Source organism: Apteryx rowi, unplaced genomic scaffold, assembly GCF_003343035.1.
Source record: "Apteryx rowi isolate R43461 unplaced genomic scaffold, aptRow1 scaffold_119, whole genome shotgun sequence".
NCBI classification, from domain to species: Eukaryota; Metazoa; Chordata; class Aves; order Apterygiformes; family Apterygidae; genus Apteryx; species Apteryx rowi.
In genome coordinates this window covers 1,339,260-1,362,067 of record NW_020447408.1, presented here as the reverse complement: position 1 = coordinate 1,362,067, position 22,808 = coordinate 1,339,260, and the positions used below count along the sequence as shown (strand labels likewise).

The window sequence follows — 22,808 nt, the reverse complement described above, 5'->3', positions numbered from 1 at the left end:
AGTGAGAAAACAGTACTGAGCTGCATTATTGGATATCTCTTTGCACTGTGCAGAGCTGATTGTGAAGGTTAAYCTTTCTATTCAGGTTTCATTTTTATGAAGTGTCAGCCTGCTGGCTTTCTCCAGGCCTTTACTGTTGTGACAAGGCTGTCACTATTTGGTCTGTTTTTGTAGGGGAAGAGTGAAATAAGAAAGGACTCTATGATTCTTAGTCAGTGATGTACAAGAAACTGGATGATGTTAAAGCAGACTTTATTTAACTGGAAGGGGCTTAGTTTGCCAGTTCAGCACTGGGATTGTAAAGGTAAGAAACATTCATCTACATGTGTGCTGCTTCTGGCAGTATCTTTACACCAGTTTCCTATTCTTTCCCCTTAAAAGAAACTCAATGGGAACAAAAAGCCCCACCCTGTTGTTTGAAATAGAATCTTRCATCCTTCCTATAAGAAAAATAAATGTCTAGTATTTATAATTTGCCCAATGTCTTACTCATCAGTAATTACCTATTCATATCTGATCTAGTGACTTTGCATCATTTGTATCTCACCAAATGCCTCTACAAGAGCATTTTTTTAAGCAGTTGCAAGTATATGAAACCATTTTAGTACTGTTTGTGATTCTCCGTAGTGTAAAAATGCCTGGCTTTGGAAATACTTATACATGGCTTTGGACTGGAGGACTAGGGGAGAAGGACACTGAGATTCCAGAAAAACTAAACAGTTCTTAGAAGTGACGGTCTTAATTTCAGAGGTACAGAAATAGTAAAAGGAAATGGCCTTCACGTGACTGCTCTCATCTTTCACAGTAACATGCCAGTTTTAGTTGCTGGTAGCTACAGGGTACCCTGCTGCTATGTCTGTGTCAAGCTGGTCTCTTCAATAAGGCACAGAAATGCACTGTGTAGTTAATGCTCTGCTTGTCTATGAAGAGTGTTCACTTAAACCCCCCTCCCCCAAAGAGAAGAGGTGGAGGCTTTGTGCAACTGTGAAAGGAGCTTATAACCTTTGCTTCCTAGATAACAATCTCAATGGTATGCTTATGCCTGCACCTTTTATGTGTTTTAGCTTAGCTGTGCCCCCCTTCTGTTAGGAGGCATGTGCAAGCTGYGTCTGCATAAGTGTTGACCCTTTCTCTCTGCACATGCTGGAGATCAGAACAGTGTCACTTAGTTGTCTCACTTCTTCCCCTTACCAYTGAAGTTTCTTCTTGTGCACAGCAACTATAACCAGAGGCTATAGGGTTTGCCACTGGGTGGTTTCCCACTGCAGTTGCCTGCTCTCTATACTGGGAAAGCAGACTTGCTGATGAACCTTTGTTTCTTGGGGAGCAGGGGGCAGTTAGCCTGCTGCATTTAATGGCCTGCAGCTTCTGTTTTCTGCCTTCTGGTTTCACACTCTTCTGACTTTCAAATCTTTTCTTTTTTTCCATTCCCACTGTGCAATTGCTCTGTCATATCCTAACATAAACCCAAGGAGCTAAATTCAACAAGGATCTATGAATCAGTCTTAATTAGACCACCTCAGAATCCTTCAAACTTACTCTCTAGTTAAATGTAGCATCTATGCCAGTGACCTGGAAAAAGAAAAAAGCAGCATGCCTCTATCCCCATCTTTAGTGCACAGTTTCTCCTGAGTTGACCTGTGTAGCTGTGCAAAGAGCAGATATTCAGCAGGCATAAAAAAGGGCTGCATAAGATGCTGTAGTTGATACCACTTTTCTCTTACTACCTGAATTGGCACCCTATTCCCCATAGACTTTAAATCAAGATGTTGCAGGTGAGGGAGAAACACTTGCTATTTAGTTTTCATAAGGCTTTAATTATGATGTAAGGGTATGAAGCCAGTTTTGCCTTTACTTGCTGTTGCTGGTATTCTTTCTGGCAGCTAAGCATGGTGCAGGAGTTGTGGAGCACAAGTTACAAAGCAGTCCAGATGGCTGTCAAGGAGGAATAGCAGCGAGCATCTAGTTTGCTGGTGTCTACCACTTTAGAAGGTCAGTGCAAGAAATAGACCTCTGAAGGTCTGCAAGTGAGTACTGGAACCTTGGATTTAAGTAAGGACAACTCACTGATAACTGCCAAAAGACAAGAGTATCAGGGTCACAAGGAATAATTATGCTGATGAAACTTCATTTGAAAAACTTAACAGTGCAAAATTATATCCACAGTAACTATTCAGAGCATAAAAATTGTGAAAAGATTCCTTATGGAAACATACCTTTGTCCTCCCTCTGTATCCTTCTGTTTTTGTTCAGGAGCCAGGGTCGGACAACTGAAAGGGCTTGCTAATGCTAATGTGCTGCTGACAAAATAGCAGGAAGGGTCTCTTCCTAGCCTGAGATACGGGCTTTAGAAAAAGTAAAAGAATTTTTGTCCTCTCTTGCTATTAATCACTATTTTTTGGAACAGCAGTTTTATTATGAATGTGCAGTCCATGAAACCAACTTAAATTTCCATTAAAATACGGGTCTGATTCTACTGGTAAGAACCAAAATCTAGTAAAAGTTTACTTGTTGGTTCTGCTAATGTGGTTTAGTGCTGCTGTGAAACTTGGCTTATTTCTATCTAAAGCTTGTTACTCAGTTTTACTCATTTGCTGGTCCAGGTCTTGAGCTGTCCAAAACTGGGATGGCTTTATAACACACAATCTCTTCACTGACAATTGGTTTGGACTGTTAAACTTGTTTTTCTTTTGTTCTACACTTGAGGTCTAGTCTTCGGAAACAAAAGCCTCTGCTTTCTGAAAGAACTGTTATATTACAGGTGTATATTTAGGTTGGGATTTTGAGATGCTTTTCTTCATGCCCATTCATCCCCAGCCCTTTTCCTTTACCCAGGAGGTATTTTTCTGAGTCTGAAATCCTGGTAAAACTTTTATTTGGATGCTGTCATCTTCAAACTTTTTGATATCATCAGTATTACATCTTGGATCATGTTTCAGACCATTAGGTTGCTTTTCTTCCTTTTAATGAGCTTATAGCATATGAGACCCTCCCACCTGCAGATACTTTGACTCTCACATGAGAGCTGTGCTCCTGTGGGGGGGGTGTTGTCTTGCAGAGTCATTTGTGAGGTTTAAGATGTGATGTTATAAAAGCATAACTAGAGGTTGGACATTTTATTGCTTTGTTTCCATTTTTAAGAAACAGTAGAATGCTCCTGAAACAACAACAGTGACTGTTTTAATTTCTTCTTCAGAATGGGCTGTAGCACTTGGAACATGGTTGAACTGGGATCTGTTGTTCTGCCAGTTGATGCTGTRTTTCAGATTCCCTTTGCTTCAGGTGAACTGAGAAAATGGAATTTGGATTTTTTTTGTTGCTGTTGGAACAAAGCATGGTGCTGGCTCTGCTGTGCTGTGGCTTTCCAGCACCTGGGGAGCAGATCTCTCCTCTCTTCCAACCTCGTCATGTACCTAACTGTTCTTGACTATTTGAGGATCTCTCAAAATTTTCATTCTAATGTATATAAGAGCTAGTCAGTACTTTCTTGTGTGTTCAGATAGATGCAATTATCTTCTTTGCAGTTTATGGAATAAAAACTTATTAATGGATGACTAACCTTACAGGATTTGAGACTCTTCTATGCAGCTCTGACAAGATGCCTGATTCTGCCTGCGGTACTCTTTGATATCCTGCTCCTTGATCTCTGTCTGCAAATGGCTCTGATCTGACTTGCTGGCTAGTCACACCTGTATTGAGTGCTGTACGAGCGTTCAGAGATGGTGTCTGTCCTGAAAAACCTCATGATTTGAATTAAGGTGCAAAAAGCATCTGAAGTAGCTGTGTCAGAAGCGTTTGAATATGATGTGAGAAACAAGACAAAATGAAGTTCCACAAATGTGCTCATAGCAAAGTTGGGCAGGTTGCATGACTGTTAGTATCTCCATTAGTAAGAATCGRGGATTAAAACAAAAATCAAAAACCCTGTAACACCCTCTGCACTACAGCAGTCTCTTTGTGCAGTGACTAATGCTARCGCTGTGGCAACAAAACTATCCTCCTGATTTCATTTTATTAAAAATGAACAATCACATAATAGCATGTAAGACCCATCTATACCATAAATCTAATATTGGCAGAAGCCCTTTTGACAGCGTGCACCTTGAGCCTCTTGGAACACATCTTTACCCCAGTTTTATGAGGGGGAACCAGACTGAAGTCTTACCTGCTCTGGAACCAATGCGTTCCCTCTGAGCTAATTGGACATCCAAGACAGAACCACCAAACTTGCTTTTTTGATACATACAGGCTTTGAATGTGGTTCGCTACAGGAGACAGTCCAGTGCTCTATCGGTCGCAGTCTTTCTTGTCCACTTATTTGTGGTGATTTGATTCTTTCTGCATTTGGAAATGAGGTGTCTGCTGGTATGAGGCAGATCCTGGTGGCATTTCTGCTAATCGGGTTCTTTAGGTTCACCTGAGTGAAGCGTTGAAGAATGTAATATAGGAGGAAAACTGTTATAGTGGGATGAAAGGCACGATAGGTGCTTCACTCCGTCTTTGAGTGAATCTGACTTTGTCTCACAGCTGTTTAGCTAAAAGGTTTGGCAGATAGCTGGGAGAAAGGTACTAATTCCTATAAGAACTCTTCAAGAGTCTCTTTTAGCTTGATTGCCAACCTTGGTGGAGAAAGTAGGTCGTATTGTGCTTCAGGGTTACAATAGGATCAAAAGAATTTGGGATTTGTAGGGAACTTGTGGGAGAAGATGAGTGGGGRCAGTCTAGCGCTCATGATTACACTAAAATAAATAAATCTTTCACCTTTCTTCAGGGAATATCTGCTTTTGGAGAGTACCTGGTGCAGCTGAAGCAATGCTACTTTGCTGGAAAACTACTAGCTGAAAAAGACTGAGAAACATTCTTGAGGAAAGAGATGGCCTTTGCCTTCTGTTTCTTCTTGCTGTGGTTTGCATCACTGTTTGCCAGTAGTGTCACCCTGGAACTGCTCGGTTAATCTCTTCTCCATTTTCTGCTGGTGACACAGCCTTTTGCCCAGATTATTGGTCTTGACAGTACAGCAGAATTCACACCTGCAAATGGTTTGTTTAAACAAAAAGAATAAGTTAAGCCTGAGTAAACTGCAAGGTGAGAGTCAACTGCACTTCCACAACCAGCCAACTACGGTGCAGGAGCTCCATATATTCCCTTTAGTCTCCTGCCCAGCTTGCAGCTTCTGGTGCTTGAAGGATTTTGTGACTGCCTGGTCTGGCACTGCCTGCCTGAGCCGCTGATTGGTGGTCTTTGGTGGAGTCAATGCCAGTGACACTTTGTGCTGACAGAAGAGGCTGTCAGCCAGACTTAGTTGATACCTACCCCTAGACAAGGGCACTTCTGTCGTCTTTGCTACTGGCATATCTCCTATGAGCCCTGAGTTTAGCTCTGGTCTCCATGCCATAGCCACAGCTTTGTCATTTTGTTGAAAATCGCTTAAGGGTACTTCAGATAGTTTCCTCTCTTCTACTGGATGTAGTTTTTTTGTCCCTAAATGAGGTAACAATAGGAGATTAGATGAAAACAATAGGAAGAGTTGTCATGCAGGTCTCCTACGGTAAGGAACCTGTAATGTTCCTAGCTATGTTGCTGACTGGTTGTGAAGCACCTGAAAAGTTGCATCTTTTCCCCTGTCCTTGTGTTTAGATTGCAGGCTGGATAGGGCTGTCCCCCTGCGTGCAGTGCGTTCAGAGAGGCTTGGCTGTGTGTGGCCTCCAGGCAGGACCCCAGAAAGGCAAACCGTGGCCCTGCAGAAAGATCTAAGAGGAGAATGACCCGTTGACTGCCAGAGCACAATTCTGGCAGCCGAGAGGTTTGGGCTGGTGTGTGGGTGTGTGTGAATGAATGGCCTGTTTAACGAGCTCTAGGAGGGGATGTGAATAGCAGGATGGGGACAGCGGAAAGAATTGTCTAGTTGTGCTCACTGTTTTTGAAGCAAGCCGCTATTAACCCTATTTGCATCTCTGTGCATCTGTGATTCTGAAGCACTTACAGGATGAGGAGTCCGAGTCCGGTTGCCATGACAAACTGCAGGAGTGAGAGCATGTGGCCCTTGCCTGCCTTTTAAGATTCCTGCCACAAATTTTTCCTGACAGGTACAAGAAAATCCTCATGCTGACTCCTGGGTGTTGATCCTAGCTCTGTCCGCCAGCAGGGACCCAAAATTCGACCACAGCTTAGGACATAAGACTCTACTGTGCTAGTCTTCTGTTTAAGTAACCGATGCCTGTGTGTTGCCTACTTAGTTCTAAAAGATCAATAGAAGAAATGTTCTCCTTCTAGAAAACCCAGTTATTCAATTCCTTGTAGGAAGTATCCAGCTGTTTCTATGTAGGAACTGAATGAAAAGCAGTTACTAGCTTAGTGCGTAGCATTTCAAGCTTCTCCAAAAACTCCTGGTTCCTAATTTTGTGCTTACAAGATTTCTTAGGTCTCTGTGCTGCTGTGGCATAGGGAAACTCTGTTACTGAGGACTGAAATGCTTTGCTGTAATCATACTTGCAGGATATTTCCTGGGAGCCAAGTGTTAATCATTCCTGGGAAGGTGGTGTGCACATGCACTGAAAGGCACTAGGAGCATCATTCCCTCTTTGAAAGTTTGGTTGTTTTTAAGTATCAGAATTAAGATCTAAGGGTGGCTTCATCCTACTGGTTATTTTCCCTTCTCAAAACCAGTCTATTCTGTGTCTGCAGAACTGACCCAAATCTGTCCCTGTTTTCTAACAGAAAATGGTAAATCTGTATTAAAAACTCTTGGAAATTTCCATCTGTGCTCAAGCATTACTGTAGCAATTCCAAGTAAAAGTATTATGCAATAGGATCTCTAAATGTGCAGAGGTCAGTAAACCTGTATTACTGCTACTAGCTGCAAATAATTCTGCAAGTTCTCATTCAGTAACAGTTGTGTAACCATTGGACTATCAGTCTCTAAGATAAATACTGTAAAGATAAGGCACTGTCAAATGAATTGCCTTTGCTGCCTTTATTGCTTTTTAAAACAGAGTTGAACATAGATGCTGGCTATGATGGGATCAGTCTTTGTAGCAATAGCATTGTGCAGCACCTAAATACGTTGTGGGCAACTTTTTATAGATATCTAGTCTGAAAAGTCTTTACTGTAAAATATACCAGTTCTGATTCAACAAAGACTCTGCGTATGCTTAATTCCTACAGTTAAGCATTGTTCAGTGTTAATGGCACTTGAGCATGTATCTTAAGTATCTGCTTCAGTGCTTTACTGAGTTTGAGTGTTACATTTCCCATAGAAAAACAACCAAAAGAGAGGCTACGGATCTGTGTGATAGAACAAGGAGAAGCAGAATGAAGCATTCCTTAGGAGCTGCTGGGGTAAATAAGGGTATTCTGACTTTTTCTGCCCAGGTGGATGGATATCAGAAAATGTGTCTATATAGTTCCTAAAACGATTTCTCTAAGCTGTTGCTTGTGTACTACTTTCTTTACTAAATGACAGTTGCTGTTGTCACTTATTTGACAAATCCGCATTATCAGTGCAAGCACAAACAAAGACAAAAATAAATGTCTGCTAATATGAACAGATTTATCTGTTCTCATCCCCACGCCTTTTCCCATCAGTGTAGTTTGTATGCAGCTAACAGAACTAATCTTATTGCAGAGTAGGTTGATTGCCAAGTCTTTAATGTTATCTGTGAGGGGCAAAGGGTGCTATGAAAAGGGTTGTTTTCTTTGCCTCTTAGTGGCACCCCTGAACAAAAGACAGGTGTTTGAGCAGCTTCCTCTCAGAATTAGCATAGGAGTTATGTTAAGATGTAATTTAATTTGGGGGTCTGCTGCAATCAGTGGAGGAAAATGTACAAAAGAAATGTATTAGGCTCAGCAGTTACAAGTCCAGGGAAATCGCAGCTCAGGTTAAACATGAGAGAAATCCAAGTGCGTAAAGACCTGATGCAAGCTATGGCACGATCCATCTGCGTGTGCTGTGTGGCGTTGCGCTGGTACTGTGGTTATGACTAAAGCATGCGAGTGCTTGTGGTCTACGATCAGGTTAAGCTAGATGATTCTTTCAGCTCCCTAATGTTTTGTACGTCAAGTAACTTGTATTTTGCTTAATTGACTTGCTTGTAAATGCTTACGCAAATGCCACAAAGGGTCTAGTAGAACAGCTTTATATGGTTATATATATTTTTGTCAAGACCCCTTCCATTTGTGATGATAAGTATAGATCATTTACATCGCTGCTGTAAACTGCTGCTTGCAGGGGGCGGTCCAGGCAGTGCAGAACGGGCTGAATGTCATTCATTCCCTCGGCGCCTCCATGGACCACAAGCAAGGAGTTTCTTGCTTTGCCTGTGGTCATCTTGCTCAAGGCATGATCCAAGTCCCTTGGTCCTATGCGCTCCTCTGGCACTTCCCATTGTAGTATGGCTGAAAACTATATAATTCCCATGTGCCTAATCTGTGTTTTCCTGCCTGTCTGCCTTGCACGTGCTGTCAGGGTTTATTTCTGCCTCAGTCCTGCCTGCCCTGTCACATGAAGTCATACGTATTTTGGTGATGAGCCAAGGGATTGCTAGGCCTCATTCACCCAAGGTGAGGGTGAAGTTCATGAGGGTTTTATGTGCTTGAGAGCACTTTAAGAGCCACAGCTGACAGGTGCTACTGGAAAAAATTGTCATTACTTTATTGTTTTATTTTTGTTCCTGTTTTTAAGGTTAACTTGAATTACACATGCAGAGCACTACTTCCCTTGTAACTGTGTTTACACTGAGGTAGAGTGGTTAAAGCAAGCAGTATTCCTTGGCCTTCAGTAAGAAAGGCAAGAAACTCCTAACTGAACTATTCTGTTAGTAATACATCAGCCATGGCCCTGCAAAAAAATATTGCTTTCTCTAATCTTCCAAAACAAATCAGTCAGTGTTTTACCCACTGCTGAAATTTTTCAAACCAGTACCTTCTCATGATTTTTCAGTCCTGCATGGCAGATGTCAGATGTCTAGACAGTTCTGACTAGCATTTTGTGCAGAGCTGTTTGTGTGAAACTTTTACAAATAGGAAAAAAGTTCCCTCAGTATTGCACTTCTGTTTTGTGCTGTTTCATTCCTGTGCTTAGTAATTCCTTTGAACGTAGAGCATTTCCTTCAGGAGGTTCACACAAACACCCCTGTTCCCCAAACAATAATGGTAAATGTTTAAAAGCCAAGGACGCCGAGTTAATCCTCCGTTTTGGGTTGTGACCTTCCAGTGCTCTGAAACCATTGCTCCTCTGGGGAAAATCTCCAGAAGCCTGAATGTCTGGGCCTTGCACTGCCTCTGTCCAGGTGTAATGGCATTGCCATCGGGGAGTTCCTGCACCTGTGCAAGCGACAACAGATGTGGAAAATGGCCAGTTGCCTCACAGCAGAGCAGCAGATGGGCTCTCAGCAGATCCGGCCAGGCCTCCTGGCTGTGCTGTCAGATGCTGCTGGATAACCTTGGGCAGCTCAGCCTCTTCCTGGTGCTCCCATGTGCCGAAGTGACGCCAGTGATACCAGCATCCTTTGTAAAGTGCTTTGAGAGCTGCTGTTAAGCACCAGATGAAATCTGGATATTCGTGTATTTATCTTTCATAATAAATACCCTGAAAAGTAAATCAAATCTGGATTCCTTTTGCCCAAGTTAAAACCCCTCTTAATAAAACTCTCATCTGACTGCAGTGTGAGGCATGATGACAGATGGATTTGAGGTACCTGTTGGAAACCTCCTCAAGGTCACTGTGCTCTGCAAGCTGAGGAGATGGGATCAAGTAAGTATTTTTGTTCCACAGCTCCGTATAGGAGGCTTCAAAGGAAAAGGAGCCTCAAAGACCAGCCAACCCCATTACTTGCTTTCAGTGATCTCCATTGAACCTGCTGCCAAGACCTTTTGTCTATAGAAAATGAGACCTCGGAAGGGGAAGAGTTGACAGAGGCTCCTTTAAAGGTGCCTGAACTGTGATTCCTCCTTAGCTCTGGGCTGACCCTCCTCTGGCACAGGCCCAGCAACAGGCAAGTGGAAATTTCCTTCCTATCCCCTGTGTCTTGTGAAAACATCATAAAAAGTCCATGGCGTTCTTTACCCTTAGTTAAAAGAGAAAAAAAAAGTCTATAAACCCGAATCCTTAATTACCCACCACAAACATAAAACATTGCAAACGATTGCTCAAGGAGGTGAAATGCCACAGTGCTCATCTCCTGGTGGATATTTAGCATCTTGATTCGGATCCCAGGCAGATTCCTGCCGGTTGATGCAAGAGCTGTAGTGCTCACGTTGTGCTGCAGGGACGTGGGCCTTCCGTCACCGGGGCAGTTTCTGCTTTACCTGTCACTGCATGTTGGTCCCCAACATCCCCTGCCGGGCAGAGGCGTCACGGCCATCCTGCCCATGTGTCTCCACATCCTCTGCTTTGTGACCTGAGCCAGGCTTTCTTGGTCCTCCCCTCCAGGAACAGCTGCTGTGGACAATCTGTGCAGTGATTCCTTAGGGGGGTTTTGTTACTTTATTTTTTTTTACTATTGGACCAATGTCAACTCTCAGCATTGCTAGTGGGTCCCTATACACCCTTGCCAACAATCTTGTAGTTGAAAACAGTGTCCAGGGGATATGGTCCCTGGACAGGGCTCAGTGGGCCATGGGGGCTGGCTGACCATGTTTTAGGAGCTCTGGTTTAGGCAGGACATGGGCTGAGGTTTAGGGGAAATGGCTTTGATCTGTGGTTTGCACAGGCTTCCTTTGTAATTTGAGGCAAATAATTACTTTACCTGCCCCTTGGGATCTGTAGGAAGAGGTAAGGTGGCAGGTTTCTCCATGCTGATGCTGTCTTTGAGGTTTTAGAGCCCCTTAGCGTTAATGTAGTAATATGAAGTAAATCCTGTGTGCCTGCAAAGCCCAAACTTACCAAAGGCAGGGCAGTTGCTGAAGAAGGTGTCTGCTCTACATGCTTAAATCCAGACGCAGCTCAGTGCTAGGCTGGCTCTGAGGAGCTTGGGTTCCTCTCCTGCTCGTTTCAGCAAGGTTAGCTCTGACACTGCGCCGGAGTCTCATGCTAAGCCTGGGCTTACGCTTAGTCTTCTTACAAGGAGCTGAGCCTTGGTCAGGAATATGGGTTTCAAATRTTTTCTGGGCAGAGGAGTGTTTTTCCTCTCCCCAGATCTGCACAGACCACTTCCTAGGGCACCGTGCAGACGCACGAGCGCCCGCCTGCATGCAACGCCGTGGGCTGCTCTGCACGTGCTACCTGCTGGCAGCAAAAGCGGCAGCAAGAGAGCTGCCCAGTAAACCAGGCCAGCTGGTCTTCGGGAAGGTGTTAGCGCTTCTTGTACCTACAGCTCACACCGTGGAAAGAATCACATCCTCAGCCTTGGCAGCAATCCCTAAACCAAAAAAAAAAAAAAAATCCATGGAAAAAACAAAACCTTGAACCAAGGAACTGCAGTGATAAAGAGCTTTTATATTCCTGGGGGCTGGCCTATCAGACTTTATTGCCTTTTTTTCCTTTTCTTTTTTTTCTTTTTTTTTTGGAGCCTCCTATCCGTTACCTCTTCATACACGTCAAGCGGGAGCATTCCAGGATTTCAGCGAGATAAGTAAGTTATTTCTCCAGGTGCACTGCTCACTCTGCACCAGGGCCAGGCTGGCGTCGGGAGCTCCCAGAACCAAGTACGCAGAGGGTGAGTATCCCAGGAGGGAAATGYGTGAGAAACACTGGAATTTTCTTCCTTCCAGACTGGCTGCGCTGAACTGGGAGTGGAAGGACTGCTTGGTGCCCGTACCAGGAGTCTTTCCTCAGCTATGGGATGTGTCTAGGGGGGATTTGGTGAAGGACAGGAGTCTGGTGCTTTCACAGCRTGCAAAGACTTGCCGGGGTGACCTGTTTCTGGTTTCTCCAAGCCCCCGGTCTGCAGCAGGTCTTTGGTGCCAAGTGTGCTCCACTACCCTTGGGGCCGGGGCCATCGGTGCTCTCTGCTTCGTTCCAGCTCCCCTCATGGCCACCGAGGAGCACGGTCCCACCACCCTGAAGGAGATGCAGGTGGACGAGGTGCCCAAGCTCCAGCCTCCGAAGCCCAACTGGTACGAGCGCTACGTGCAGCCCTGCGTGGCCGAGCTCCTGGGCAGCGCGCTCTTCATCTTCATCGGCTGCGCCTCCGTCATCGAGAACGTGGAGGGCACGGGGAGGTTGCAGCCCGCCCTGGCGCACGGGCTGGCCCTGGGGCTCAGCATCGCTGTCCTGGGGAACATCAGGTGAGAGGGGTCCCTTTTTTATTAAAAAAAAAAAAAAAAAAAGCCAAAACTGGAAGGAAAACATCATTTTGAAAAGCAGAGACATTTCCTTTTAAAAGGACATCACAGTGAGACATTTTGCCCTTAATGAATTACTCCTATCTTCAGGTGGAAATTTTGGATTCTGTTTACAAATAGTTTCCAGCTCTCTAAAGCAACACTTAGACAAACCTGCTAGTTGAAGAAGGTGTTGTTTGACTCTAATGAAGATATAGATTTACTCTGAACGGTGATGCTAAAATAGCCCYTGTGGAATTTCATACCCTTCTCTGAGGGTCTCCTGATGGGATCTGCGCAGCTTGGGTGGGAAACGGCGTCTCCGAGCTGTCCCCCCTCGGCAGGGCGCTGGCCCTGGATACGAGCCTGCTCCTGGGTTGGAAAGGGCTGGTGGTTAAGGATTGCGTGCAATCACCCGAGCCCAGATCCAAGTGACTGATATTATATCAGCGCCTGATTAGGAGGGAATAACACCCTTGGCTGATGCTTGTGCAATGACATGTGAGGAGCTGGCGATTTATCCCTGCGCCAGGGTGGACTCGAATGCCCATTGCAGCCCAAGCGGCCACAAAGCTGCAGGGGAAGGAGGTGGCACAAAGTGGCTTCATGATGAGAAGCCCGGCCGGGGTTGCCGGCTTGCCCCATGCCGGTGATTCCTTGCAGACCCAGGGCTTCAGGCCTCCCTCGGCATGAAAAGCGTTGCTTTTCGTTGCTTCAGTCTGACCGCCTCTGTGCTTTGTCCTCCAGGACGAAGGGAGGGAGCAATGGGTGTCCCGTGGCCTCCCCCTTTCCCATGGGATCCTGTGCAAACCTTTCCGTGGGGCTTCAGCAGTTGCTGAGAAGTAGCTGGGCTGCAAGGGACGGTTGCAGGCTCTGCGGTTTGCGCACTGAGCGGGTGCACGGGCTCTGCTTGGCCTCCCTCCCCGCTGGCCTGCCTCTCGCAGAGGCGGCTTTGCCGTGCTCATCCTCAGCGGGAGATGGGAGACGAGCCGGCCTGGCTGTGCACATTTGCTGCCAGCTTGCTCCAGCCTACATCTATCCGCAAGGACGTTTTCCTTTAGCTCCTTTAGCTCCTGCTTTTCCCGAGAGTATTTGCAGCCAGCAGCTAGATCTCCTTCCGGCTGAGAGGTTTACTAGGCTAAACACCACAAGTTTTTACCCTTGTATGATAGCTCTTTAATTACAGCTGAAGAATAAGATATAATTATAGTTCCTAGACACTCTGACTCATCAGCTTCAACAGCAATTATTATTAGGGCTGATTGGTTACGAAACTTGTTCATTAACGAGTGTCCCGTGGTAATCTGTTTTAATTAAAAGGTATCAGAGTTCATCTTGCACGTGCTCTCGGGGACGGACGGTTTYGGCCCTGTCGCCAGGCGGGAGGTTGCTGCTGCAGGAGCCGGCGAGCCCTGGGCGCAGCGCAGACCCCTCGCCGGGGCAGGGCTGTCCGATCGCGCTCCGGCCTCTGTCGGAAAGGCTCRGATGCGCCGCTGGCAGGGCTGCGATGCTGCTTGCAGCCTCCCTGGCCCCTGTTGACAGGCGAGAACCATCTCGGGCGCTGCCACGCTTTGCCCTGGGGGCTGCTGCCGCAAGGCGGGGGGGACCAGAGAGCTGTYGGGGTCCTGCAGGAGCCGTCTGCTCCGGCATGGGAGGCAGATGTGAGACCTCAGAGCATCTTTGCTTCCCTCCTGGATTTCTCTGGCTTTACGAACCAGAGTGAGGAAGGAAGAAGGTCCCTGCTGCCTCCTCGTTTGAATGCTGTCAGCAGCAGTTCCCGCCTTGGCGGATCCTCGTGCTTGCCCGAGGTCGCTCRGCTCCACCACCCTGCCCTGCGTCTCCTCGTGCAGCAGCTCTCCGGCCGTGGCCAGCTCGGGGCTTCCTCGGAGCTGCAGGCAGGGGCACTGTGGGGAGGGATGTAAGAGGGAATTGCTTTCCTCCCTGAGCCTTTGCTCTCCAAGCAGCTGCTCTGAAGCGAGTGCTGATGGATGTGCTGCTGCACCAAGCAAAGCTCCAGCTGAAGAGCGGAGGCAGCAGTGTAATGCCGGCAGCATCCAGGTCCTTGCGCAGGGACTGCAACGCGGTGCAAGGCTGGGAGAGACCCCTTCCCCCTCGCACCTCKCCTGGCAGAGCTGGAAGTACCTGGAGGTCTCCTGAGACCTGTGCTTCCAAGTGCATTAGGAAGCTCCTGCAYGTGCTTTAGGAGTGCGGCTTATGAGCTCTGTTGTCAGTACGAAAACACTGCTGCTTCCAAGCAGAGAAAAGGACCAGCCAGATCCTGCTCTCTGGCACAGTCCCTCTCACAGGAAGGGCTAAAAAGCTTTCGTGGCTCCAGCCCATGGCGAGCGTGTGCCTGACTGGCCGCCCCACGGAAGGAAGGGGGCAGGCAGCGGCCGAATCCTGTGCTGACGCTCCTCTCCCCTCTCCGTTGCAGCGGAGGCCACTTCAACCCCGCCGTGTCCTTGGGCGCCTGGCTGGTCGGCGCCCTGCACATCACCATGCTCCTTCCCTACTGGGTGTCCCAGCTCTGCGGCGGGGTGATAGGAGCCGCCCTGGCGAAGGTACGGACTTGGGGAAGGTCTCGCGGGTGAAGGGCCGGGGCGCGGGGGCTCCCCTCCCGCTCCGCCCCGGGGTGCGCGATGGGCGAGCGAGGGGGAGTCGAGGCATCGCCGCTGCCTGCGGTTAAGAGCACTGATGTTTCCCGTGGCGGTGCAGCGAGGCGGGCACCTGGGGTCTGCTCCCGAGTCCCTCGTGGTCCATGCACTGCTCGTCTGCCAGCGTGGGGGTGCTGCCCCTGCAGCGCCGTGGGGCTTGGCTGATTAATTCCTGATGGCAGCTGCTCCGTGGGGGATTGCAATCGCTGCTAACGAGGCGCAGGCCGATGCACCTTGCTGCTGCAGCTTCAGCTGTTTGCAGGCACCGCAGCTGTCTGCCATTTCCACTGACTGCGCTGTTCTATAACACGAGTTTCTATCTGATGTTGCCCCTTTCGGGAGCGCGAGGCGGCTGGCGCTGAGCAGCGTGGTGCTGCTTGCACGCGGCCGCGGCAGGTCGATTCCCGCGGAGCCGCCGGGGCGAGCGGTCGCTAGCTCATTATCTCGGGGCAAGCTGAGAGCCCGTTACTAATGAGTTTATATTTGCCAGGCGCTTAGGGCTGGCTTTCAGGAGGAAAGCGATCAGATTAGCTCCTCTTTAACCTGCTGCTCCGTCCGCCCACGCTGTCCCAGCGGCGCGCGCATATGCCTGGTAAAGGCTGCAATCTGCAGAGCGGCTCATGCAGGCGGCGCTTCCCCCCCCCCCCCCCGTGCAGGCGGCGACAGCCGGCGAGAGGTACGCCAACGCCAGCGGAGGAGCCGTGGGCAGCATCGCYGCCGACGAGCAGGTCCCCGCCGCGCTGGCGGGCGAGATCGTCATGACCGCCTTCCTGGTCCTCGCCGTCTGCATGGGGGCCCTCAACGAGAAGACCAGGACCCCGCTGGCGCCCTTCTGCATCGGCTTCACCGTCACGGCCGACATCCTGGCGGGGTGAGATCCCGGGTCCTTCCCCGGCACGCGGAGCTTCCTGGCCAGGCCGATCTTCCCAATGAGCCGTTCCGGGCTGATAAAAGCGGAGCGGGGCTGCTGTTTGCGGTCGGGAGCCCTAAGCAAACAGGAGCCGGCTTGTTCGGAGCCGCTTCCTCGCTGCATGTCCTGCCGCCTCTGGGAAACGCTGCCAAGCTCGGCCGCGGGACGGACGGGCGTGCGTGCGTTGCGGGCGAGCRGGCTGCCTCTCATGTCGCCGCGATCGGATAATGAGCGCGCGCGCGATTATGAATGTTAATGGCTTGTTTAGTTAAGGCAGCGCCCCCTCTAGCGGGATTCAGAGCTCCTATGCAAACATTGCACAAGCCTCGTGTGCAAATATTTATCTGTTGCAGTTTTCTTTAATCCGTAAATGCCATCATGCCGCTGGGCTTTCACTGCTTGAGAGCCAAGCCCCAAAATAAGCTCGGCGCTCTCGCTTCCGCCCCGTGGGCTGGGTTTCCCCCTTAGCTTTCGGGTGTCTCGTTTCCACCCCACGGGCTGCATTTCCCCTCTTGGCTTTCGGTCATCCGGGAGCAAGCGCAGGTGCCTGGGGGTGAGCAGTGCCGTGCTGCACCGCGCCGGCTGCAACTGCGCTCTCTTTCAGAGGTGCCGTGTCCGGAGCCTGCATGAATCCAGCCAGAGCCTTCGGGCCGGCGCTGGTGGCAAACTACTGGGACTATCACTGGGTTTACTGGGTAGGGCCCGTGATCGGCGGCCTCGTCGTCGGCGCCCTGGTGAGGTACGTGGCGGAGGGGCCCTGTGCAGGGCAATTCCCGCTTTCCCAGGTTCCCCTCGGCTGAGCCTCGCCGGCCGTGCTGCCTGGCCCGTGCGCTCCCCTCGCTGTTTCCCTGCTCCGTGGATGACGGCTGCGGTCGTGGATTTTTCCAGAGGGCTGGAGAAGGGTCTGAGGCTCCTTTGCCTCCTCTGCCCCAGGAGGAGGAGAAAACGGCAGTTCAAACCGTCCCCAAACGCAGCAGTTTCACTGCTCCCTCTTCATCGTCTCGCGGGGCAAACCCAGGCCTGGGGGCAGCTGGGCGGTCGCAATCTCCGTGTTTCCAATGCCTGCAAAGGTGGAGACGTTGATCCCGATTTTTCTCTTTTACCTCCCCAAAGGCTCCTGCTCGGCGACCGGAAAACCCGCCTGCTGCTGCTGTGAGGCCGGGCGCGGGAGCGCGCGCTGTGCTCCGGCATGCCGCGGGCAGCCGGGGCGGCTCCGTGCAAAGCCCGTCCCGCCTGCCTCCACCTCCGTGCGCTGCGGGAGCGGCTCCTCCGGGATCCCCTCTGCTTTTCCCCGGTCGCGAGCATTGGGGGAGACCGTTCACCTGAAACTACCGAAACCACAGAAAGCGACTGAACCCAAACGAGCATCTGTTGTTCCGGCGGCGCTGGAAAGGCCTGTGCGGCCGGAGGAGCAGCCGCGATCCCGGCCCCTCCTGCTGCTGCAGCATCGCCGACAGCTGCTCAGGATGAGGCACTTCTGCGATGACCATCCCTGTCCAGGACCCCCCATCCTGACGGTCCAGGACAGCCAGTCCCCTGGGATCAGATGTGCGCCGCCTCCGTCCTGCCAGGGATGTTCCCGCACTGCTCCGAGCGCAGCCCTGCCGGCAGCCCGGGGCTCGGCTGCTCTCCGGGAATCCCTCGCCGTGGTCGCGGGGTGCCGAACGCCATGCCTGGAGCCTGCTGCAATCGCAAGAAGGCAACGAAAAGCCGAGTCGAGTAGAAACGCCTGGGGACTGTGCAGCATAACTCACCAGCGCCGAAGCTATTAGATGTCTAAATTCTTAATGACGGTATTAATTAAGAAGCCCGGTGCGCTTAGCTGCCGTGTGCATGCGTGCGCCTGCCGGGAGCTGCCAGCGCCAGGCACAGGCTGGCTGCTGCGGGGCTCTGCCCTGCTCCAGCTTTTGGTCTCCCCGTTTTGTCTCCGCATCTGCCAGCGTTGCCTTCCCATCGCCTGGCCCGCGGGGAGCCCCGTGGCCCGGCACGGCGGGATGCGGATACGGCACACGCGGAATCCCCCACGGGGACCTCCCGGCTTGTGCTGTGCAGGCTGCGTGTTAACAGTGACCTGTTCTCCGAGGTTCGTTAGCTAACGCAGCCCCGTCCTTGCAAGCGTTCACGGGCAGAGCACCGAACGCCTGACGTCGTCTGGCTTCAGTCGCTTGTAATTTTGCAAACTTTAGCTTCTTGGGTAAAAATTTCTGAGCGCGTCCTGGGAGCACGTCCCCATTTGGCAAGGCTCGGCGGGATTTGCTGAGGTTAATGGAAATGCCTGGTGTTTCTCCTGGCTCTCACGAGCCGTGGTGGCCCTGCCGCCTGGATGTAGGGAAGAGGTTGTCCTTGGGAAAGACGCGCCGCGGGCAGGACTTTGTGCTGCCCCACTGAGCCCAGCGCCAGGAATGAGCGCTGGGGCTCCAGCAGCATCCCTGCCGGAGCTGAGGCCGGGAGCAAAGCGGGCAGGGGAAAAGACGTATTTGTCTAAAAAGCCCGGGGCTCTGCAGGCACTGAAGCAAGGCGGTGCCCGAACGGAATATCAGGAGCTGGGTGGGAAGGTGCCTGAGCACAGCCCTGGCCGCGGTGCCCTGCCCCGGGCGAGCGGGGCCGAAGCAGCTGCTCCTGCACCGAGCAAAAGGCTGCAGCCCCCCCGAGGGGCCGCGTGCCATGACGATGTCACCAGGGCCGTTGCCGTGGCAACAGCACAAAAATGCCAAACCGAACAACGGCGGAGCAGCTCCTTCCTCCCCAGGAGCTGCCACGGCGCGAGCGGGGGGCGCAAACGGAGCCGGAGCGGGGTGCGGGTGGCCCCCTCCGCAGGAACCCTGGGCGCCCTTCTTCCCTTTCCGAGAGGCAGCGGGGCCCGCGGGAAGCGCGTTTGGAGCCGCAGCTTCGCAGGGATCCTGGGCTGCCCTTGCACCCGTGGCCCCGGCGCCCCACGAGTGCGGCGGCCCCCCCAGCTTGGCTGTGGCTGGGGGCTCCGGCGGCCCCACGGCTGTGCTTGCGCCTCCCTGCTTCGCTGGTGAGGCGTTTGGCACGCTCATTTTTAATTTGTCCGGGCGACTTTTAATAAAGCGTCTGTAAAACTGTGTTGTTTTTCCCCAAGTATTATTGAAGAGCTTAATTTATGCTAATTAAATACCAATTAACTTCCAAGCACTTAACGTGCTTTAAGGACATAAAATACAGCTCATTCCCATGCAGTTTAATTTGCATCAGGCCTGGCTGTGGGTCTGAACCGGGTTGGTATCGGCACGTGGCTCTGCCGCAGCGCCGGGCCCTGCCTGGCTCTTCCCCGCTCTCCGCCGGGGCGGGAAGGCGGCGCGGGAGCCGGGGGCTGCAGGGGACACAGCGAAGCCGCTTTCCTGCGGCTGCAGGGCAAGGGCACCGTCCCCAGCGGGCGCTTTCGGCTCGGCGAGGGAGCGCTCCTCGCCGGCGTCCCCGCACGCGGCAGGGAGGGCGGCCGCTCTGCTCCGCTCCGCTCCCTGGTGCTCCTGGCAGACGTCGCTTGTTATTTTTTTTATTGGTCCTTTCTTCTCCCAGCTAATTGCCAGCCATCTGGCACTGCTCCGTCTGCCATTGGAAAGCAGYTGCCACTGGGCCGGGTGTCCCGGGCGATGCCGGGTGCGGGGCCATGGGGTGCTCCGATGGCAATGCCGGGTGCTCCGACGGTGCTGCCGGGCGCTCAGCCGTGCAGCCCAGGGCACTCCAATGGCAATGCAGGGCGCTCCGATGGTGCTGCTGGGCGCTCAGCCGTGCAGCCCGGGGCGCTCCGACGGCAATGCCAGGTGCTCCGACGGTGCTGCCAGGTGCTCAGCTGTGCAGCCAGGGACGCTCCGATGGCAATGCTGCAGGCATCCCTATGCAAGGAATCCCTACTTGCTGCCATTTGGAGTTGGCCACGATGCCGGCACTCRCATCCCAGCTGCTGCGGGACGCTTGGAGCAGGCGCCCAGGGCGGCTCCTCTTGCGGCAGAGCCACGCGATGGCCCTGCGGAGGCGGTGCCTTCCCGTCTGTCTGTCTGTCCCCGCAGGACGGAGGTGGCTTGGGGCTGCGCTGCATTTTCCAGCAAGGCGCGTTTCCTGCAGCTCTGTCACCCTGTGCTCAGGCTCTCTCCGAGGGGGGGTGGCATCCTGAGCACTGGGAATATTTCCCGATTTGTTTGCAGCGGGAGGCTCCGAGGGAAGCCCTGGCAGAGAGAGCGAAGCCGGCACGCAGGGCACGGGCTCAGCATGGGGCGCCCGGTCCCCACCGGAGCGGACCTGACCCCGGATCGTGGTGGGACRCTGCGCTCCTCTGTGCCCGTTGCAGAGCGATGGGCRTGCGGTGGCAGTGCATGGAAAACRGGCTGGAAAAATGCATTTACTAATTGCTAACAGTAATTAGCGAGTGGCACTTGCGCCAAGAAGCAGTCGCAGGGCCGTGACGGCAGCGCGACGCCCCGGCGTGGCCTCCCCGGCGGTGGTTATTTGCTCAGTGGTGTGTTTGCGCTCGGTGACWTTTATCCGCCCGCTCCGCCGGGCTCCGCTTGCAAAGGGCGTTTCGCCGGCTGGCAGAGCCCTTCCCCGCCGGCCCCGCTCCTGTGCCACCGCTGGCCCCGGCGCCGGGGAAGGAGCAGTCCCCAAAACGTTTCCTTTCGCGTTGTCCCCTCGGCAGGGTGGCGGGTTTTTGCAATAGGCTCCCCCAAAGACGGGCCCGAAAATCCCGGTGCCCCTGTGCAGCGGCCGCACAGTGAGGCCGGGAGCGCGGCTGCGGTGGGAGCGCGGGATGAAGGCTTTTCGGAGCATGCCCAGCCCCGGTTTTTTTCCACCCTGTGAAAGCATCTGGGAATTTGCGCTCTGCTCTTCTGTTACCGCTTTCTTTGCCAGTCTGCAGCTGGAAAAATCGCAGCCTTAAAAATAAGAGGTGGTTTAATTTTAGCCTGTTTTGTCCATCTGCCTGTGCCGGAGCCCTTGCCCCAGGCAGCCCGTCTCCGCAGGTTCCCTCTGCCAGATAAGATAGGGGCTGAGCCTGTGCTTCCGCATGGGAACGCCGGCGCCGGCCGTGAATTCCTGCAGAAATGGGGCTTTGCAGCTGCGGAAACCCCCGTCCCCGGTGCTGTCGCTCGTGCGGCAGATCGGCAYGTAGCCGAGAGACGGCGGGACGGTGGCAATCGCCGGCCGGAGTCGGACCAGGCTGCATCCGTGTCTTTGCTCCGGCGTCGGCCAGGACCCGGCCCACCCCAGCACCGGTGTTTGCGCGGAGAGCAGCCGCTCGCAGCTCCCGCCGGCTCCTCCGCTGGCTCCCACAGCCCCTCCGCCCCGGTGCCACGGCCGCGCAGGGCTGGATCCCGCTCCAGCCGGAAGCCTCGTTCCAAAGATTAGTGTCCGCACCAGGGGAAGAGGCTGCGCAGGCAGCACCTGCAAAGGGGAATTAAGCAACGGGGGGAAGATTTCGCACGCTGCCGGGCGCCACGTTGCAGTGACGTTCCCCCCCCCCGCTGCGACGTCCCCCTCGGTGCCTCCAGCTGCCCGAATTTCCTAGCAGGAATTAGTCCATCCTCCACTGCCTCTGCCCGCCCTGGCCTGCTGGCGGGACTCCCATCACCAGGCTGCCCCGTCCGCTCCTCCGGGGAGGCCACAGGGTGCCGCTGCCCACCGGGACGCGGGCGCCAGGGCTGGTCCTGGTCCTGGTCCTGGTCCTGGTCCTGGTCCTGGTCCTGGTCCCGGGCGGCGGGCAGGAGCCGCCCAGGGCCCGGCGGAGGTGGGCGATGACGTGCGGAGCTGGCGGCGTGCAGGAACTGCCGTGTGCACGTAGGAGCCGGGAGTGAGGAGCTGCGAACGGAGTGGGAGTCTCGGATGTGTTCCCAGGAAGTGTTCAAAATCATGCCATGAGCTCGGGACGGGCGCGCTGATGGGCGACGCTCCCYGTGCCGTGGGCTGCGCCGGGCCACGGGGCACCGGGCACCGGGTGATGCTCCCTGCGTGCTGCCGGCGCTGTCCGGGGCTGGGCGCTGTGCCCCAGGTGGCAGCTGCGAGCCAGGATCGCTGCACCGTGCTGCATCGTGCCGTGCCACCCTGTGCTTTGTCACCCTGTGCCGTGTCACCCTGTGCGGTGCCATGCCATGCTGTGCTGTGCTGCACCATGCTGCAGTGCCGTGCTGCACTGTGCCGTGCTATGCTGCACCGTGCCGTGCCATGCCATGCTACGCTGTGCCGTGCTGCACCATGCACCATGCTGCACTGTGCTGTGCTGCACCATGCTGCACCGTGCCATGCTGCACCGTGCCGTGCTGTGCCATGCTGTACCATGCCCCGCTGCGCTGTGCCCTGCTGCGCTGTGCCGTGCTGCACCGTGCTGCGCTGCCCCAGAGCACAGCGACAGCCTGCGCTGCTCTAGCTACCCGGCAGCCCAAGTGCCAGGCGCAAATGCCAGCGCAGCCTCCCTGCTCGGTAGCGCACGTGCAAAGAGCACGAACAGCCAGCAGCACCACGCGCCCGTCTCTGGGGCCTCTGCCACCCGGGGGGCTCCCCAGCTGGACTGGGTGCCCCAGCCCCGCGGTGGGGCTGGCTCCTGCGCGGAGCAAAGCGCTGACAGGTTGAGCAGGGAGCTGGGGTGTCTCCGCATCCCGCACCCCGCCTTCGCTTTTCCTCCTTAGTCCACTGACCTCCCGCTTTGTGTCATCAGCCGGCTCGGGCTCCCCGGGGAAGGACGCAGGACGGGAAGGTGCCTCCAGGGAGGGACGCTGGGGCTGGGAGCAAGCAGGGGGCAGGGGGTGTCCGTGCTGGAGCACCGTGCCGGGGCTGGGTCCCTCCGGAGCACCGTGCCGGGGCCAGGTCCTGCCGGATCGGCGCCTCCCCGGCACTGGGCCCGGTAGCGGCTCCGGGGCCGCCTCGGCCACACTCTGCCCGYGCCATTGCTGCAGCTCCGGCTGGGCTGGATGCGCCTGTGAGCGACGTTGAGCCGCGCGGGTCTCCCAGCCGGAGCATTTCTTCATTCGGCACAG

General features: G+C 53.3%; 1 protein-coding gene across 28 annotated transcripts; it reads left to right on the top strand.

The window, feature by feature from the left end:
• The first annotated feature begins 43 nt into the window (after positions 1-43).
• On the top strand, positions 44-17,076 carry AQP8 (aquaporin 8). Of its 28 annotated transcripts, none has more exons than XM_026085029.1 (10): positions 44-304; positions 1,884-3,282; positions 3,567-3,873; positions 4,772-9,561; positions 9,663-9,751; positions 9,840-12,225; positions 14,696-14,822; positions 15,572-15,786; positions 16,430-16,564; positions 16,939-17,076. In XM_026085029.1, the coding sequence occupies exons 6-10, from the start codon at positions 11,675-11,677 to the stop codon at positions 16,979-16,981; spliced, it is 1,071 nt and encodes a 356-aa protein (XP_025940814.1). In that variant the 5' UTR covers positions 44-304; positions 1,884-3,282; positions 3,567-3,873; positions 4,772-9,561; positions 9,663-9,751; positions 9,840-11,674; the 3' UTR covers positions 16,982-17,076. The 28 variants fall into 28 exon arrangements, with proteins under 28 accessions (XP_025940814.1, XP_025940795.1, XP_025940753.1 ...); XM_026085010.1 differs by having other exon boundaries at positions 628-3,282; XM_026084968.1 differs by having other exon boundaries at positions 44-750.
• Positions 17,077-22,808: the final 5,732 nt, after the last annotated feature.